General features: G+C 42.3%; 1 protein-coding gene across 1 annotated transcript in view; it reads left to right on the top strand.

The window, feature by feature from the left end:
• LOC117524088 (nebulin-like) overlaps positions 1-14700 on the top strand; it is a 267815-nt gene that overhangs the window by 110814 nt on the left and 142301 nt on the right. The window contains 24 exon segments of the mRNA XM_034185819.1: positions 3189-3296; positions 4243-4554; positions 4633-4836; positions 5056-5160; positions 5266-5373; positions 5494-5805; positions 5919-6122; positions 6244-6348; positions 6574-6681; positions 6794-7105; positions 7490-7693; positions 7846-7950; positions 8103-8210; positions 8304-8615; positions 8785-8889; positions 9006-9104; positions 9249-9350; positions 9448-9555; positions 9662-9973; positions 10057-10161; positions 10269-10373; positions 10463-10567; positions 10656-10763; positions 11011-11121. Of these exon segments, the coding sequence (XP_034041710.1) occupies positions 3189-3296; positions 4243-4554; positions 4633-4836; positions 5056-5160; positions 5266-5373; positions 5494-5805; positions 5919-6122; positions 6244-6348; positions 6574-6681; positions 6794-7105; positions 7490-7693; positions 7846-7950; positions 8103-8210; positions 8304-8615; positions 8785-8889; positions 9006-9104; positions 9249-9350; positions 9448-9555; positions 9662-9973; positions 10057-10161; positions 10269-10373; positions 10463-10567; positions 10656-10763; positions 11011-11121 (3867 nt within the window).

Genomic DNA, 14700 nt, shown 5'->3' with positions numbered 1-14700 from the left:
CTTCTCCTTGTTGTAGGAATCCTGTGAGTTTTGAAATTGAATCACCCTCCACTCCACTCACTGAACAATTGTTGAGTTTTATTTTAGCAGTTGGTTGTTTTTGTTTTTAAAGGTCATGTCACACCGAAATCATAACAATTTAGATTTAGGCTGTTAGTGACCATCCATCCATCGGGATTACTTTGTGCACTTCCATGACCGGTTTCAAAGTATACGCCATTTGCAGCAAACAGCTATGGAGACTTCCGAAAACAAACTGCTCGTCAGTACTCGTGTGTTTCTGACAGGTGACGTAACTATTAGAAGCGTCCCAGCGTGCGCTTCAATGGAATGTAGCTGATAACTTTAACAACGGAGGCACAGATTAATTCTAAAGTTGATATAAGTGTGATGTTGTGTTATCATGACTCGTTTTTAAGTGAAAACTGTTGATTTTGTACAATCCTGAACATGCCAGTCTCAGCTTTATTTCCAAATGTAAACTTCACAAAATCAAGCCCCCACGCATGCACACATGTGTGATCACCAGCTGCAGCTCCGCCTTTAGTTCTCGCACGATTGTGGCACGTAAAGTCCATTATCTCCTGGAAATAATGTGTTTGGACTTTTTCCAATGTCACAAATCCATCTCCATATCAGGAGGTTTGTTAAAATGTACGTCCATGTACACAGCTTCAGTTAACCAGCATCCACACAAACAGCGCATTACCACACTTTACGTTCCAAATTCCAACACTCTGAAAAAGGTAAGAGTTTCGGGGTGAAGTGTGACATCACCTGTCTGTAAATCCTCTGTAATTCCAAGCCATCACCTTCGAACGAAAGCTCAGAAGTTATGTTTGTGGACGGAGCAGGTTTGTGTCCCTCTGTCTCAGTCATCGGGATGTTTCTGCTTATTCTAAAATGTACGTCACATGCCGAACTAGAAGCACTCAGAGAGCACAAACCTCCGCCAAGGCCATAGGGTCACTGACGTCACATGGAATACCCGTTGGCAAAGAGACTTATTCCACGTCATTTCACACATCTACCGTCATGTTTCAGATTCAGTGGTTAAACCCTTAGATCGTCAGCAAATGTATTTATAAAGAGAAACTGCATGAACTACACAAGTTTTTTTTTTATTTTCTAATAATAAGTTCATTCAATGAGGAGAAACAAATGCTAAATTATTGATGTGTCATAACTTAATTTTTGTTCAGCCTTTGTGACCCGACTTCATTAAGTTAGATGCAAAAATGTTGAAATTTGCAATGATAAAGAATCCTTTAAAAAAATTACTGGATCCGGATCGTGTTCCGGATCATTACCAAAATTTAATGACTTCTAAGTTAGGCCAAGATACACCCCTGGTAAAAATTACATTGAAATCTGTTGAGGATTTTTTGAGTAATCCTGCTAACAAACCAACCAACCAACAAACAAACGGACGTGACCAAAAACATAACCTCTTTGGCTGAGAAAAATGCTGAGAATTGCCGAGTGAGACTTTTACGGAAATGCACCTGCTAACGCTCAGAGTGAGATGAATAAAACACATCAGTGATGATCACTAATCATTAGCACATGTGTGCGGAGAGACTTACAGTCATGAGTACTTTTTCAATTTCAATTTTCAATTTATTTTCATTTATATAATGCCAAATCACAACAAAGTTGCCTCAAGGCGCTTCACACAGGTAAGGTCTAACCTTACTAACCCCCAGAGCAGCAGTGGTAAGGAAAAACTCAGTGTGAGGAAGAAACCTCAAGCAGACCAGACTCAAAGGGGTGACCTTCTGCTTGGGCCATGCTACAGACACAAATTACAGAACAATTCACAAATCGAATATACAAAAAATGCTGTTGGTGCACAGGACAGGAGGGTTTTCAGCACAAATACCACACCCATCTGTGGATGGAGCTGCACCTTAAACAGAGACAAAAAAAAACAGAATCAGGCATCAGAAAGGCAAGAAATACAGTATAATTTGCCAGCATTAAACAACAAGAAAAACAGGATACAAAGGTGATCGCCGGCCACTAGCCTTAAGCTTCACTAAAAGACCCAGAATTTAGGTAAACTTGAGGCTGCGGAACGCTCCATTTACTAATAAAATGAATTTAAAAAATAAAAAGCGCAGAACTATACTATGCCAGTATGCTAGCCATACTTTTATGTTGTTTTGCTAACTGAAACGTTAAAACAAATACTATATGGCCATTAAACATCATCTATGGTGTTTGAAATTCCAGATCTGTAAATTTGAATCATTTTGGCTGTAAGAATAATGAGTTAATGTTGTCCAGATATCCTATATCAGGGGTGGCCAAGTTCGGTCCTCGAGAGCCACCTTCCTGACACTCTTAGTTGTCTCCCTACTCCAACACACCTGAATCCAATGAAAGGCTCATTAAAAGTCTACTAACGAGTCTTTCGTTGGATTATGTTAAAAACATGTTAAAATATGTATAAATAATCTGTATTGCTTTTTTTTTTGGTGAAATGACAGCCAAAGTAATGAACTTTTGGAGTTGTTGCCTCAGATCTCTGCACAGTAGCTTAAACATGGCAAAATGTATGTGGTATCTGGTGCTTTATTTAATACTGAAATACTTCTTGACAGTTTATTTTGTACATGTTTGTGTGATTTCCAACAGATTCTATCATCAACTGTTAGCCTAAGAATTTTTTTTCATAAATCTTTTCAATGTCAGCCTCATGTATCCATATCTGTATTTGTGTATGCACTCTATGGATACCAAATAACATTAATTTAGTTTTGTTTAAGTTTAATAATAATTTATTATTATCAAACCATGGTTTTATTTTGCTTATTTCCATCATGCTATCCTATAATAGTGTTATATAATTAAACAAATGTTTAAATACACAAATAAATATATACACAAATTAATAAACGTAGAAATACATGAATACATAAATAAATGTGAAAAAGCACATGAATGTAAAAATTGCATAACAAGCTCAAATAATCTCTGTGTGTGGGTGTGGGAGTGGGTGTGTGTGTGTGTGTGGGTGTGTGTGGGTGGGTGGGTGGGTGTGTGTGTGTCCAACTGTGACTCTGCAAACTCTAAACCTTTTTAAGTTATGTTATGATGTTACTTGCAAGACATAAATAAGGATATTTTTCACAGGTTCACATTTTCCAAAATGTCAATCCAGTGATGTGTTTGTTGTCATGCAGAAACTATACAGGCAGGGTTATGAAGCTGACATCCTGAAAGGCTATCATCTTCCTGTGGATGCAGTCTCTGTCCAGAGTGCCAAGGCCTCCAGGGACATTGTCAGTGATGTAAGTGCTTTATTTTTTACTTTATTTTTACTATACAAGTACTTTGTGCCAATTTTTACTCATTATTGGTCAGTAATATATAAATACATGGTGTCTCATGTATGCACCCAAAAGTATTTTGACAGCACAGAAAAACCAATCAATATTATCAGACATTTTCTGTAAGACCATGTGGCTGAAGCATGTAATTTTTCTCCCCAGTGCACAGCTTTTAGTTCAGTCTTTCCTTTTTGATGTTTTAACCCTTTATCCTCATCTGAAGTTTCCTAAGAAACAAATCATCCCTCTCCAGTTTTCCAGAAAACCACCAAACCAGCACACAGCAAATTCAAGTCTCCTTGCCATTTGCTGGGGAGTTAGTTCACTCTGGCACTGAATTTTGTATGGAAAGAGGTGCAAGTCAGCCCTTAGGATGCATTGCACAGAACAACAATGAATGTTAGTTTCTGCAGAGAGACGCCGAATGAATTTTCTCAGACTTCGCCCAACTGACTCTTTTACAGCATCCACATGTTCCACTGAATGGCCAGTTCTTCTTCTACCACTGTGTCCTTTGTTCAAATTGCACACAGTGCAATTGCAGGACTTAGCAACAGTTCTGCTAATTGTTTTTTGATTTGGTGGATCAGCTGTGTGAAAAATCCTCAATACCTGAACCTGAACCACTGATTTTGTTTGGTGCCAAAACGCAACCATTTCTGTTCTCTGAATTAAGGTCAACTCCGCCATTTTTCCCGGACTTTAAAGTCTTGCAGAACAAACTTTAGGGTTCCTGAAATGAGAAAAACGCCATTATTTCACAGTAAAACCATTTCCTTGTATTCATATTTCAGAGTACTTTTGGGTATATTTTTTGAGACACCCTATATAGAGAGATTTAAAGCTTTTTGTCTCTGTGTGAGATGTTTCCCAGTTGTAAGCTCACATTTTGTGTTCTTTTTATTAGTATAAATACAAGACAGGATACCGTAGGCAGGTTGGTCACCACATTGGTGCACGCAGCGTGCAGGATGACCCTCTGATTATGTTGGCTATGAACTCAGCCAAGATTGCTAGTGAGGTCCTCTACAAGAAGGACTTCAATATTTCCAAGACCAAGTTCCACCTGCCAGTGGACATGCTGAATCTTGAACTGGCCAAGAAATGCCAGATCCAAGTCAATGATTTCAACTACAGAACTCATCTGCACAATTGGACCTGCCTACCTGACTCCAATGATGTGGTCCAGGCCAGGAAAGCTTATGATCTTCAGAGCGATGTAAGCATCTCCCATCTGAGCACTTTATGCTTTTTTTTCTGAGTTATCTTGTTGAACTTTTCCCACTTTTCCCAACAGGCTGTCTACAAAGCTGATATGGAGTTCATTAAGGGCATAGGATGGGTTCCTATTGGTTCGCTGGATGTGATAAAAGCCAAGAATGCTGCAAAAATTCTCAGTGAGCGTCTCTATAGGCAGAAACCAGAAACTCTGAAATATACTACTGACATGACTGCCATGCCCATGGTCTTAGCCAAAACAAACGCTGATATCATGAACAAGGTATCATTTTTACTACACTTTCACACATTTAACCAACTTTAACAATTGTTTTTATTCTTTTATCCAGAATTACAGTTTGAGATTGAGATTTGTGTGTGTGTGTGTGTGTGTGTGTGTGTGTGTGTGTGTGTGTGTGTGTGTGTGTGTGTGTGTGTGTGTGTGTGTGTGTGTGTGTGTGTGTGTGTGTGTGTGTGTGTGTGTGTGTCTGTCTGGTTATAGCGAACTTACGTGTCTGCTTGGGAAGCAGACAAGGTTAAAACTCATGTAACTCCTGACACGCCAGAGATACTTCTTTCAAAAGCAAATGCTTACAACATTAGCAAGGTATGTATGTTTTTTTGGCTTTGACAGGATTTTTTTTTAATTCACACTAGTACCTCATGATCCAGTAAATCTCTTGCAATTGGACAATATTCTTTTAATTTTCAGAAACTATACAGAGAAGGTGTTGAAGAGATCTTCAGGAAAGGCTATGACCTTAAGCCAGATGCTGTCTCTGTTGTTGCTGCCAAACATGCAAGAAGTATCATCAGTGATGTATGTAGCATACAGTCATTTAATTTTCCCACTAATTTTGTCTTCTGCATTCATTATATTGGTTAATTGTCATTTCACTCTTTTTTTTTTGTTTGTTTTATTTTTTTTTGGCCCACACAGTACAAATACAAGACTGGATACCGTAACCAGGTTGGTCACCACATTGGTGCACGCAGCGTCCAGGATGATCCTCTGATTATGTTGGCTATGAACTCAGCCAAGATTGCCAGTGAAGTCCTCTACAAGAAAGACTTCAACCAGTCCAAGACCAAGTTCCACTTACCAGTGGACATGTTGAATCTTGAACTGGCCAAAAAATGCCAGATCCAAGTCAATGATTTCAACTACAGAACTCGTCTGCACCAATGGACCTGCTTACCTGACTCCAATGATGTGGTCCAGGCCAGAAAGGCGTATGATCTTCGGAGTGATGTAGGAATTTAGAATTCATAACATTGTGTTTGCTGAATGCCACAAGTATGACTTTGTTCTTTAAAAATTAAACGCACTCCCATGGATTTGTTTCCTCACACAATATCTTTCAGGCTGTGTATAAGGCTGACATGGAATGGATCAAAGGAATGGGCTGGGTGCCTATTGGTTCACTAGATGTGGAAAAAGCTAAGAAAGCAGCAGAGATCCTGAGTGACATAAAATATCGTCATCATCCCAGCAAGTACAAATTCACTGCCCAGACAGTTGACATGCCGTATGCTCTTGCTCAAGCCAATGCCCAGATCATGGACAGGGTAATGCCTTTTTTTTTCTTTTTATGCTGTTATAGTTTTATGTATAAAGAGTTTAGATTCTCTCCACAGTTTGTTCATAATAATGTGTGAGTCAGACATGACCATGTTCTTCTCTCTACAGAGAGCATATGTGGCTGCCTGGGAGAAGGATAAGACACAAGTTCACATCATGCCGGACACACCTGAGGTCATGTTGGCCCAGCAGAATAAACTCAACCTGAGTCGGGTAATTTAGTCCCTACCACACTGTCATGTAACTGATTTAATCAGTCTTAGTTTATTTTATTAATATTTTTTTGTCTTAAATTTTACAATTGCTATATGAGCTGAAGTGCATTTGATTAATCATGCTGAAGAAAAATAGTGTGAACAGCTGGTGCTTTAGCACAGTTTGTAAGTCAGTGTGTGTCCATTACAAATAGCTAAAATAGTGGCATTCTTTTTTATGCAGAAACACTACCGTGAAGGCTTTGAGGCAGATATCAGCAAAGGATACTTCCTACCAAAAGATGCAATTTCTGTGTTAGCAGCCAAAGCTTCAAGAGACATTGCCAGTGATGTAAGTCTGATCAAATTACTTTCCATCTATGATTTTTTTTTTCCCTTTTTCAACATTTTAATTTTAATTACATTATGAAGCTGACCAAAACTTTTCTTTTCAACATTTTCAGTACAAATACAAGGCTGGTTTCCGCAGGCAATGTGGCCACCATATAGGAGCCCTCACTGTTAAAGATGACCCACTGATTATGTTGGCTGCTCATGTAGCTAAGATCACCAGTGACAATATCTACAAGAAGGACTTCAATAAGACCAAGACCAAATACAATCTCCCAGTTGACATGCTGACAATAGAACTGGCAAAGAAATGCCAGATACAAGTGAATGACTTCAACTACAGGACTCACTTACATGAGTGGACCTGCCTGCCAGACTCTAATGATGTGGTTCAGGCTAGAAAAGTCTATGACCTGCGGAGTGATGTAAGCACACAGAACAATTGGCTACTTATTTTGAGTAAGTGAAAAAATAATAGGATTTTGCCAGTCTGATGGTGGGTCTTATGCTGTGGAACAGTAGTGTTCTAACCAGATGTAAATCAATAGGTAAAACATCTACACTCTTACCGAAGCACCCAAAAGCATATTACAATAAGAGAAAGCATGTCTTTGTTTGTTTGTTTTTCTTAACACTACAGTTGGATTTGAGATTATCAACTCAGTTCTATAGCTTGTTACCAATATTTTGATCCCGATCCTGCACTCAACTTGAGTAAATATTTAGAAAAGTCCTTACATACATTTTGAAACATTCTGAAGATTCATGTTTGTGTATAGTAATGTAATGTTTTAAAACCGTTCTTCCAGGTTGTCTACAAATCTGATCTAGAGTGGTTGAGAGGATGTGGATGGTCACCTCATGACTCTGTGGATGTCAACAAAGTTAAAAAGGCCCAGACTATTCTCAATGAAAGACTCTACCGCCAGCATCCAAGCACTGTCAAGTTCACCAGCATCGTCGACCTCCCAGCTATTGTCTTGTCCAAACAAAACACTGATAATCTCAGTGATGTAAGAGCTAATCTCTTTATGAGAGCCATATGCTTGCCTAGTAACTAAACTGTTAACTGAAACCTTTAGGAAGAAATTATTCAGGATTGTACAAATATCTGTTTGAATGAGTGCCAGAAATGAAGAACATTCACTTCTTTGTTTTGATGCAGAGAAAATACAAGGAACTTTGGAATAAGGACAAACTTACAATTCATATCCCACCGGACACCCCAACGTATGAATTGTCCAAGATCAATGCCATCAATGTCAGCAATGTAAGTTTGCATCATGTAGAAAAGGTTAAATTTGTAGGTAAATACTATCTTATAAATTCCTTAATTGTGTAATTTTTAACTGTGTAATTAGTAGATGCATCAGTGCATTTAGTCCTGTTGTCTCTTTGTTCTTACCTCTTTCCTTTGTGCAGAAATTGTACACAAAGAACTGGGATGACCAGAAGGCTAAAGGTTACCATATCAAGGAGGATGCCATAGCTGTGTTGAAAGCTAAAGCCTCTAGAGATATCATTAGTGATGTAAGAAAGTACATCGTCATAATTTCAGTGAAACAGATTGATAAATTAGCTTTTTGGCAACATTTCACTTCCTTTTTATTGCTTCTCTTTCAGTACAAATACAAGGCAGGTTATCGAAGACAGCTTGGTCACCACATCGGTGCCCGCAGCGTCCAGGACGACCCTCTGATCATGTTGGCTATGAACTCTGCCAAAATTGCCAGTGAAGTCTTGTACAAGAAGGACTTCAACAAGTCCAAAACCAAGTTTCACTTGCCAGTGGATATGCTGACAATTGAACTGGCCAAGAAATGCCAGATACAAGTCAATGATTTCAACTACAGAACCTACTTGCACCAGTGGACTTGTCTGCCTGATTCTAATGATGTCGTCCAGGCAAGAAAGGCCTACGATCTCCGGAGTGATGTAAGTTAATGGTAGTAGTCAGTGATTAGCCGTAGCTACTGTAGTAAAACTATTAAATAGTTATTGCCTATTTAAATCCTATTCTCCATTTTCCTCTCTTAGCCACAAATTTCTAACTTTGAATATTTTCAGATATCAATGAACAAATTCATATGTTTTGGTTCTTCAGACTGTGTACAAAGCTGATATGGAATGGCTACGTGGATGTGGGTGGATGCCACACGAGTGCGTAGATGTCGTCAAGGTGAAGCATGCTCAGAAGATCCTGGCTGATGTAAGTCTGACTCACTCATTTCACACATTCAAATACAGCTTTAAAATTGAATATTTATTCAAATTGCTTTGATAACAAAAGAGTAATGTCCCAATATTTATTTTCATATTTTATAGAGAGGGTATCGTGTCAAGTTGGATGAGCAAAATTACACAGTTCCGACTGACAGAGTTGACTTGGCCTGTGCCAAGAATGCTGCTGAGGTCCTCAATGAGGTTTGGCCATCACTCAGCTACTCAGATACTCTCTTGTTTTTGTATCAAGACTTCTCTTCATGTGAATCTCTTCAAATAATCTGGCAGTGGGAGGTCCTTTTGCATATTTTTAACTGTTGATAACAGAAATTTATCTTTATTTAGGCAAAGTATCGTGCAGCTTGGCACCAGGACAAAACCAAGTATTCACTGGTGGACACCCCAACTATGGCCACAGCCAGAGAAGTGGCTAAGAATGTTCACCCGGTATAATGTCTCCTCTTCTTTTAGTTCAACAGTACCTTTCAAGCTTAAAAAGTGTTACATTATCCTAAAGGTCTCATTACTTTTTCATCTCTTACAGCATTTGTACACTAAAGACTGGGATAAGGTCAAAGCCACAGCCTACTTTATGCCAGGTGATGCTGTGCCAATCAAACAGTGCATCCTTAATACTAACGTTCAGAGTAAAGTAAGTTTGAAAGCCGTGCCCGCTCATTTCCTATTAAGTATTTTAAGTCTTCAAAGTTCACTGAGAATATGCAAGCACTAAAAAATTGTTTTCATCTGTTTTGTAGTACAAATACTTGGAGGGATACCGTAGACAAGTTGGCCATCACATCGGTGCTCACAGCGTCCAGGATGACCCTCTGATCATGTTGGCTATGAACTCAGCCAAGATTGCCAGTGACATTCTCTACAAGAAGGACTTCAACCAGTCCAAAACCAAGTTTAAACTGCCAGTGGACATGCTGCAGTTTGTAATGGCCAAGAAATGCCAGATGCAAGTAAACGATGACCTCTACAGAACCCGTCTGCACGAGTGGACCTGCATGCCTGACCAGAATGATGTTATCCAGGCTCGGAAAGCCTATGACCTTCAAAGTGATGTGAGCATCATCACAAAACACATTGACCGATCACAATTATATCATTGTCAGACAATTCTATTTATGTTTGTTTCAATCTTCAGGTTATTTATAAGTCAGACCTGGAATGGATGCGTGGCTGCGGATGGATGGCAGCTGACTCAGTAGACCATGTAAAAGTCAAGAAGGCCCAGGAGATCCTCAATAATGTATGTCTGCTGAATTACCTTCAGGCTTTGATTCTTTCTCCATTTTTGTCTTAGCATATGTTATTTATGTTGTTGTATTGTCTCACATTCTTGATTGTAACTTACAGAGACAATACACAAAGGATGCCAAAGAAGCCTTTGGAACGTACACTTTGACTGTGGACCGACCTGATGTTGTCCTTGCCAAGATAAATGCAGCAAACCTCAGTGATGTATGTCGAATTTCAAATTGTTAAAATGCAACAAGAATTGAATTTTGTATCAGTCTATTCTAACTTAAATTGTTTTGGTGTTGCTGTAGCTGAAGTACAAAGAGACATTTAATGCAGAAAAGGGTCATTACATTGGTTCAGAGGACACTCCTCAGCTGGCTCACAGCCGGGAGATGGCGAAGAACATCAGTGAGGTTGGTACTCATTTGTTCACATTTTCCTGAATATGAGATGACATGAATGAGATATATTAGGCCAATTCTAACGTTGTGTTACTTTCAGAAAATCTATAAACAACAATGGGATGGCACAAAGGCCACAGGCTACCAGCTGGATCATGAGTACATCCCGCTTGTCAGCTCCAAAAAGAGCCGGGACATCATCAGTGATGTGAGCTTCTCCTTCATAATGATACTGACACTGACGTAATCACACACACGCACACACACACACTTTAGTGGTACGTTAGTCTGTGCACTTCATTACTGATGTCTTATGCAGCTTTACCAGAATTAGTAATGGCGAAAGACATTTATCTCCTTAATGTACACAATGTGTTGACATTTACTTAGTAGATTTGTTTTTTTATTGTTATTATGATCATCATTATTATTTTTATTAATCTGGATTGTACTAGGTTAAGTATAAGGATTCCCATGAGAAGACCAAAGGTCACTACATGGCGGGTACCCTGGTGGACTTCCCCGAGGTGGTGCGCTGTGGACAGCAAGAAAAGAATAAGCTCTTGGTAAGATACCGTAAGGTTTTGTCAGTACAATTTCAAACACCTGAATGTTTTTGAACGCGCTGAATTAAAAAACAAAAAACAAAAGATTCCCACACCCTGCTCATAACATTTTGAGGCAGTAGGTTTGATTGTGATGAACTGGGAAACCCTAACCATAACCATGGCCGTAAACATAACCCAAACATAGGTGAATGCTCCCCGATGATGTGGAAGTGATGCAGAGTTGAGATGAGATGAGATTTATTGTCAGTTATTACACGAGTGCAACAACAATAAAATTACGTTTACACTCCAATTACCTCAGACAAAATACAGCAATTAATCCACAATTATTGCTAGTTGAACGTAATAATGGCACACATCAGAATTAAAGGCAACACATATACATTTGACATTGTTTATGTGCACTGAACTTGAAGCAGTCCATCATCCAAATTGAGGCAAAGTGGGTGAAGTTATGAGGGACAAATGATGCTGCTGTGAAAATGCATGTCCTGACATATTACTGTTGTGTGGGCCGCCAGAAGAGGAGGTACTGCTGGCCCACCACCAGAGGGCGCCCTGCCTGAAGTGCGGGCTTCAGGCACGAGAGGGCACTGCCGCCACGGACACAGCCGGGGGTGACAGCTGTCACTCATTATCTCATGACAGCTGTCACCCATCTACACTTCATCGTACTACTGCATAAAACCCGGACGTCATCTCCACCTCATTGCCGAGATATCATCTACCTGTGAAGGTAATATTCTCTGCTGTATCTGAACTTAACACTGACTTTATAGTCTGAACGTCTTTGCAGCCGTTTTCCTGTGGGTGTTGCCTTATCTGTGGGATTGGCATTTTGGTGTGATCAGCGACGGCTTTGCTTCACACCCCAACCAGATAAGTGGTTGACAGGAGCTGCACGAGTGTGTGATTAGAGGTGGAGGTGACTTTCCACCTTCTGACTGTTTTTGTTACTGGGTGTGCACACACCCACATCTCACTGTTTGTGCTCCTCGCCAGCAGTACCAGATCCGACAGTCGGGGACGGTGATCACCTGGGAATTCGGGACTTGGCGGCTCCAGTATTCACCAGGTTCGGTGGCGGCGGAAATCGTGTGGTTCCGGCTCTTCTCAGGACAGACGTCTTCTATCCTCGAGCCTGCCCACACGTCACCTTTGTGTATTGACTGCTATCAGATTCTGAGATTGTCTGTATATTCGTTGTGCACATTCACAACATTAAATTGTTACCTTTTGGCTCATCTATTGACCGTTCATTTGCGCCCCCTGTTGTGGGTCCGTGTCACTACACTTTCCCCAACAGGATATCTCGGCCAACGTCATGGATCCCGAGGGGCGTCAGCCATCTGTTGGACAGCCAATGGAAGAGCAGGGTGCGCAGGCGTCGGCTGGAGGTGTGATTGGTGAGTTGCAGTACATCCTCACCACCTTTACCGCTCGGATGGACCTGATAACCGAGCAAAACGTCATCCTTAATCGCAGGATGGAGGCTCTCACCGCGCAGGTGGAAGCGCGCGCTCAGGGCGCTGCTGCAGCTCCTCCTCCTGCCGACCCGGTGCCGAATATAGACATTCCACTGGTCATTCAACGACCCCCCCCACCATCCCCTGAAGCATACATAAGCCTCCCAGAGCCGTACGGAGGTTGTGTGGAGACGTGCGCGGACTTTCTTATGCAGTGTTCGCTCGTCTTTGCACAACGTCCCGTGATGTACACGTCTGACGCCAGCAAGGTGGCTTACGTGATTAATTTGCTTCGAGGCGAGGCACGCGCTTGGGCTACAGCGCTTTGGGAACAGAGTTCACGGCTCCTCGCCTCTTATACTGGGTTTGTGAGGGAGCTCAGAACTGTTTTTGATCACCCTAACAGAGGCGAAACCGCGTCTACCGTGCTGCTGTCAATGAGACAGGGGCGCCGCAGCGCAGCCGAATATGCAGTCGACTTCCGCATCACGGCTGCGAGATCCGGCTGGAATATGACTGCGCTCCACGCCACCTTCGTAAACGGACTGTCGTCGGTCCTGAAGGAGCACCTGGTGGCTAAGGAGGAACCGCGGGATTTGGCTGAGCTTATCGATTTGGTTATACGATTGGACAATCGGTTAGAAGAACACCGACGGGAGCGAGGCGAAGGGCGTGGTCAGGCACAAGCCATCCCTCTTCCTCCCGGGTCCGAAAGAGAGCCGTCTTCCCCACGCTCCACAGCCACAGCGCTCCGTGTGGCTACAGCTCCCATTGCTGACGGTGCTAGGGACACGAGCAGGGCCACATTCAGACAGAGGAGGCTGGTCCGCGGGGAGTGTTTTGTCTGCTGCTCGAGTGAGCATCAGCAGAGAGACTGCCTCAAACGGTCAAAACACAAACGCCCGCCCTTAGAGACTGGGCTGAGGGGGGGTCAAAACATTCACGTGGGTCATACACATCTGTCAACACGACTCCCAGTTAAAATCCTGAGCGGGGATTTAACCCTTCAAGCCCCAGCACTGGTGGACACGGGGTCAGAAGGGAATCTGCTGGATAGCAGATGGGCAAGGGAGGTAGGGCTCCCTCTGGTGGCGCTTTCTTCGCCAGTGAAGGTGCGAGCACTAGATGGCACTCTTCTCCCTTTTATCACACACAAGACACTACCTGTAACCCTGGTAGTGTCTGGGAATCACCGGGAGGAGATTGAGTTTTTTGTAACTCCTTCTACCTCCCGCGTGATTTTGGGCTTCCCATGGATGATTAAACACAATCCCCGGATTGATTGGCCGTCTGGGGTTGTGACTCAGTGGAGCGAAACCTGCCACCGGAAGTGTTTAGGATCCTCGGTTCCTCCCGGTGTAAATGCTAATGAGGAGGTTAAAGTCCCTCCCAATCTGACGGCGGTGCCGGTTGAGTACCACGACCTTGCTGACGTCTTCAGCAAGGATCTGGCGCTCACCCTTCCCCCGCACCGTCCATACGATTGTGCCATTGATTTGGTCCCGGGTGCTGAGTACCCATCCAGCAGGCTGTACAACCTCTCATGTCCTGAGCGCGAATCAATGGAGACCTACATCCGGGACTCATTAGCTGCCGGGCTGATCCGGAATTCCACCTCCCCGATGGGTGCAGGTTTCTTTTTTGTGGGCAAGAAAGATGGCGGACTCCGTCCATGCATTGATTACAGGGGGCTGAACGACATAACGGTTCGTAATCGATACCCTTTACCCCTGTTGGATTCAGTGTTCACGCCCCTGCATGGAGCCCAAATTTTCACCAAACTGGACCTTAGGAATGCGTATCACCTGGTTGGGATCCGGAAGGGAGATGAATGGAAGACGGCATTTAACACCCCATTAGGTCATTTTGAGTACCTGGTCATGCCGTTCGGCCTCACTAACGCCCCCGCGACGTTCCAAGCATTGGTAAACGACGTCTTGCGGGACTTCCTGCACCGATTCGTCTTCGTATATCTGGATGACATACTCATCTTTTCCCCGGACCCTGAGACTCATGTCCATCATGTACGTCAGGTCCTGCAGCGGTTGTTGGAGAACCGGCTGTTTGTGAAGGGCGAGAAGTGTGAGTTTCACCGCACCTCTTTGTCCTT

The sequence above is a fragment of the Thalassophryne amazonica genome, chromosome 14, assembly GCF_902500255.1.
Source record: "Thalassophryne amazonica chromosome 14, fThaAma1.1, whole genome shotgun sequence".
Classification (NCBI taxonomy): domain Eukaryota; kingdom Metazoa; phylum Chordata; class Actinopteri; order Batrachoidiformes; family Batrachoididae; genus Thalassophryne; species Thalassophryne amazonica.
The sequence above is the reverse complement of the archived record's forward strand: the minus strand, read 5'-3'. Positions and strand labels throughout refer to the sequence as shown.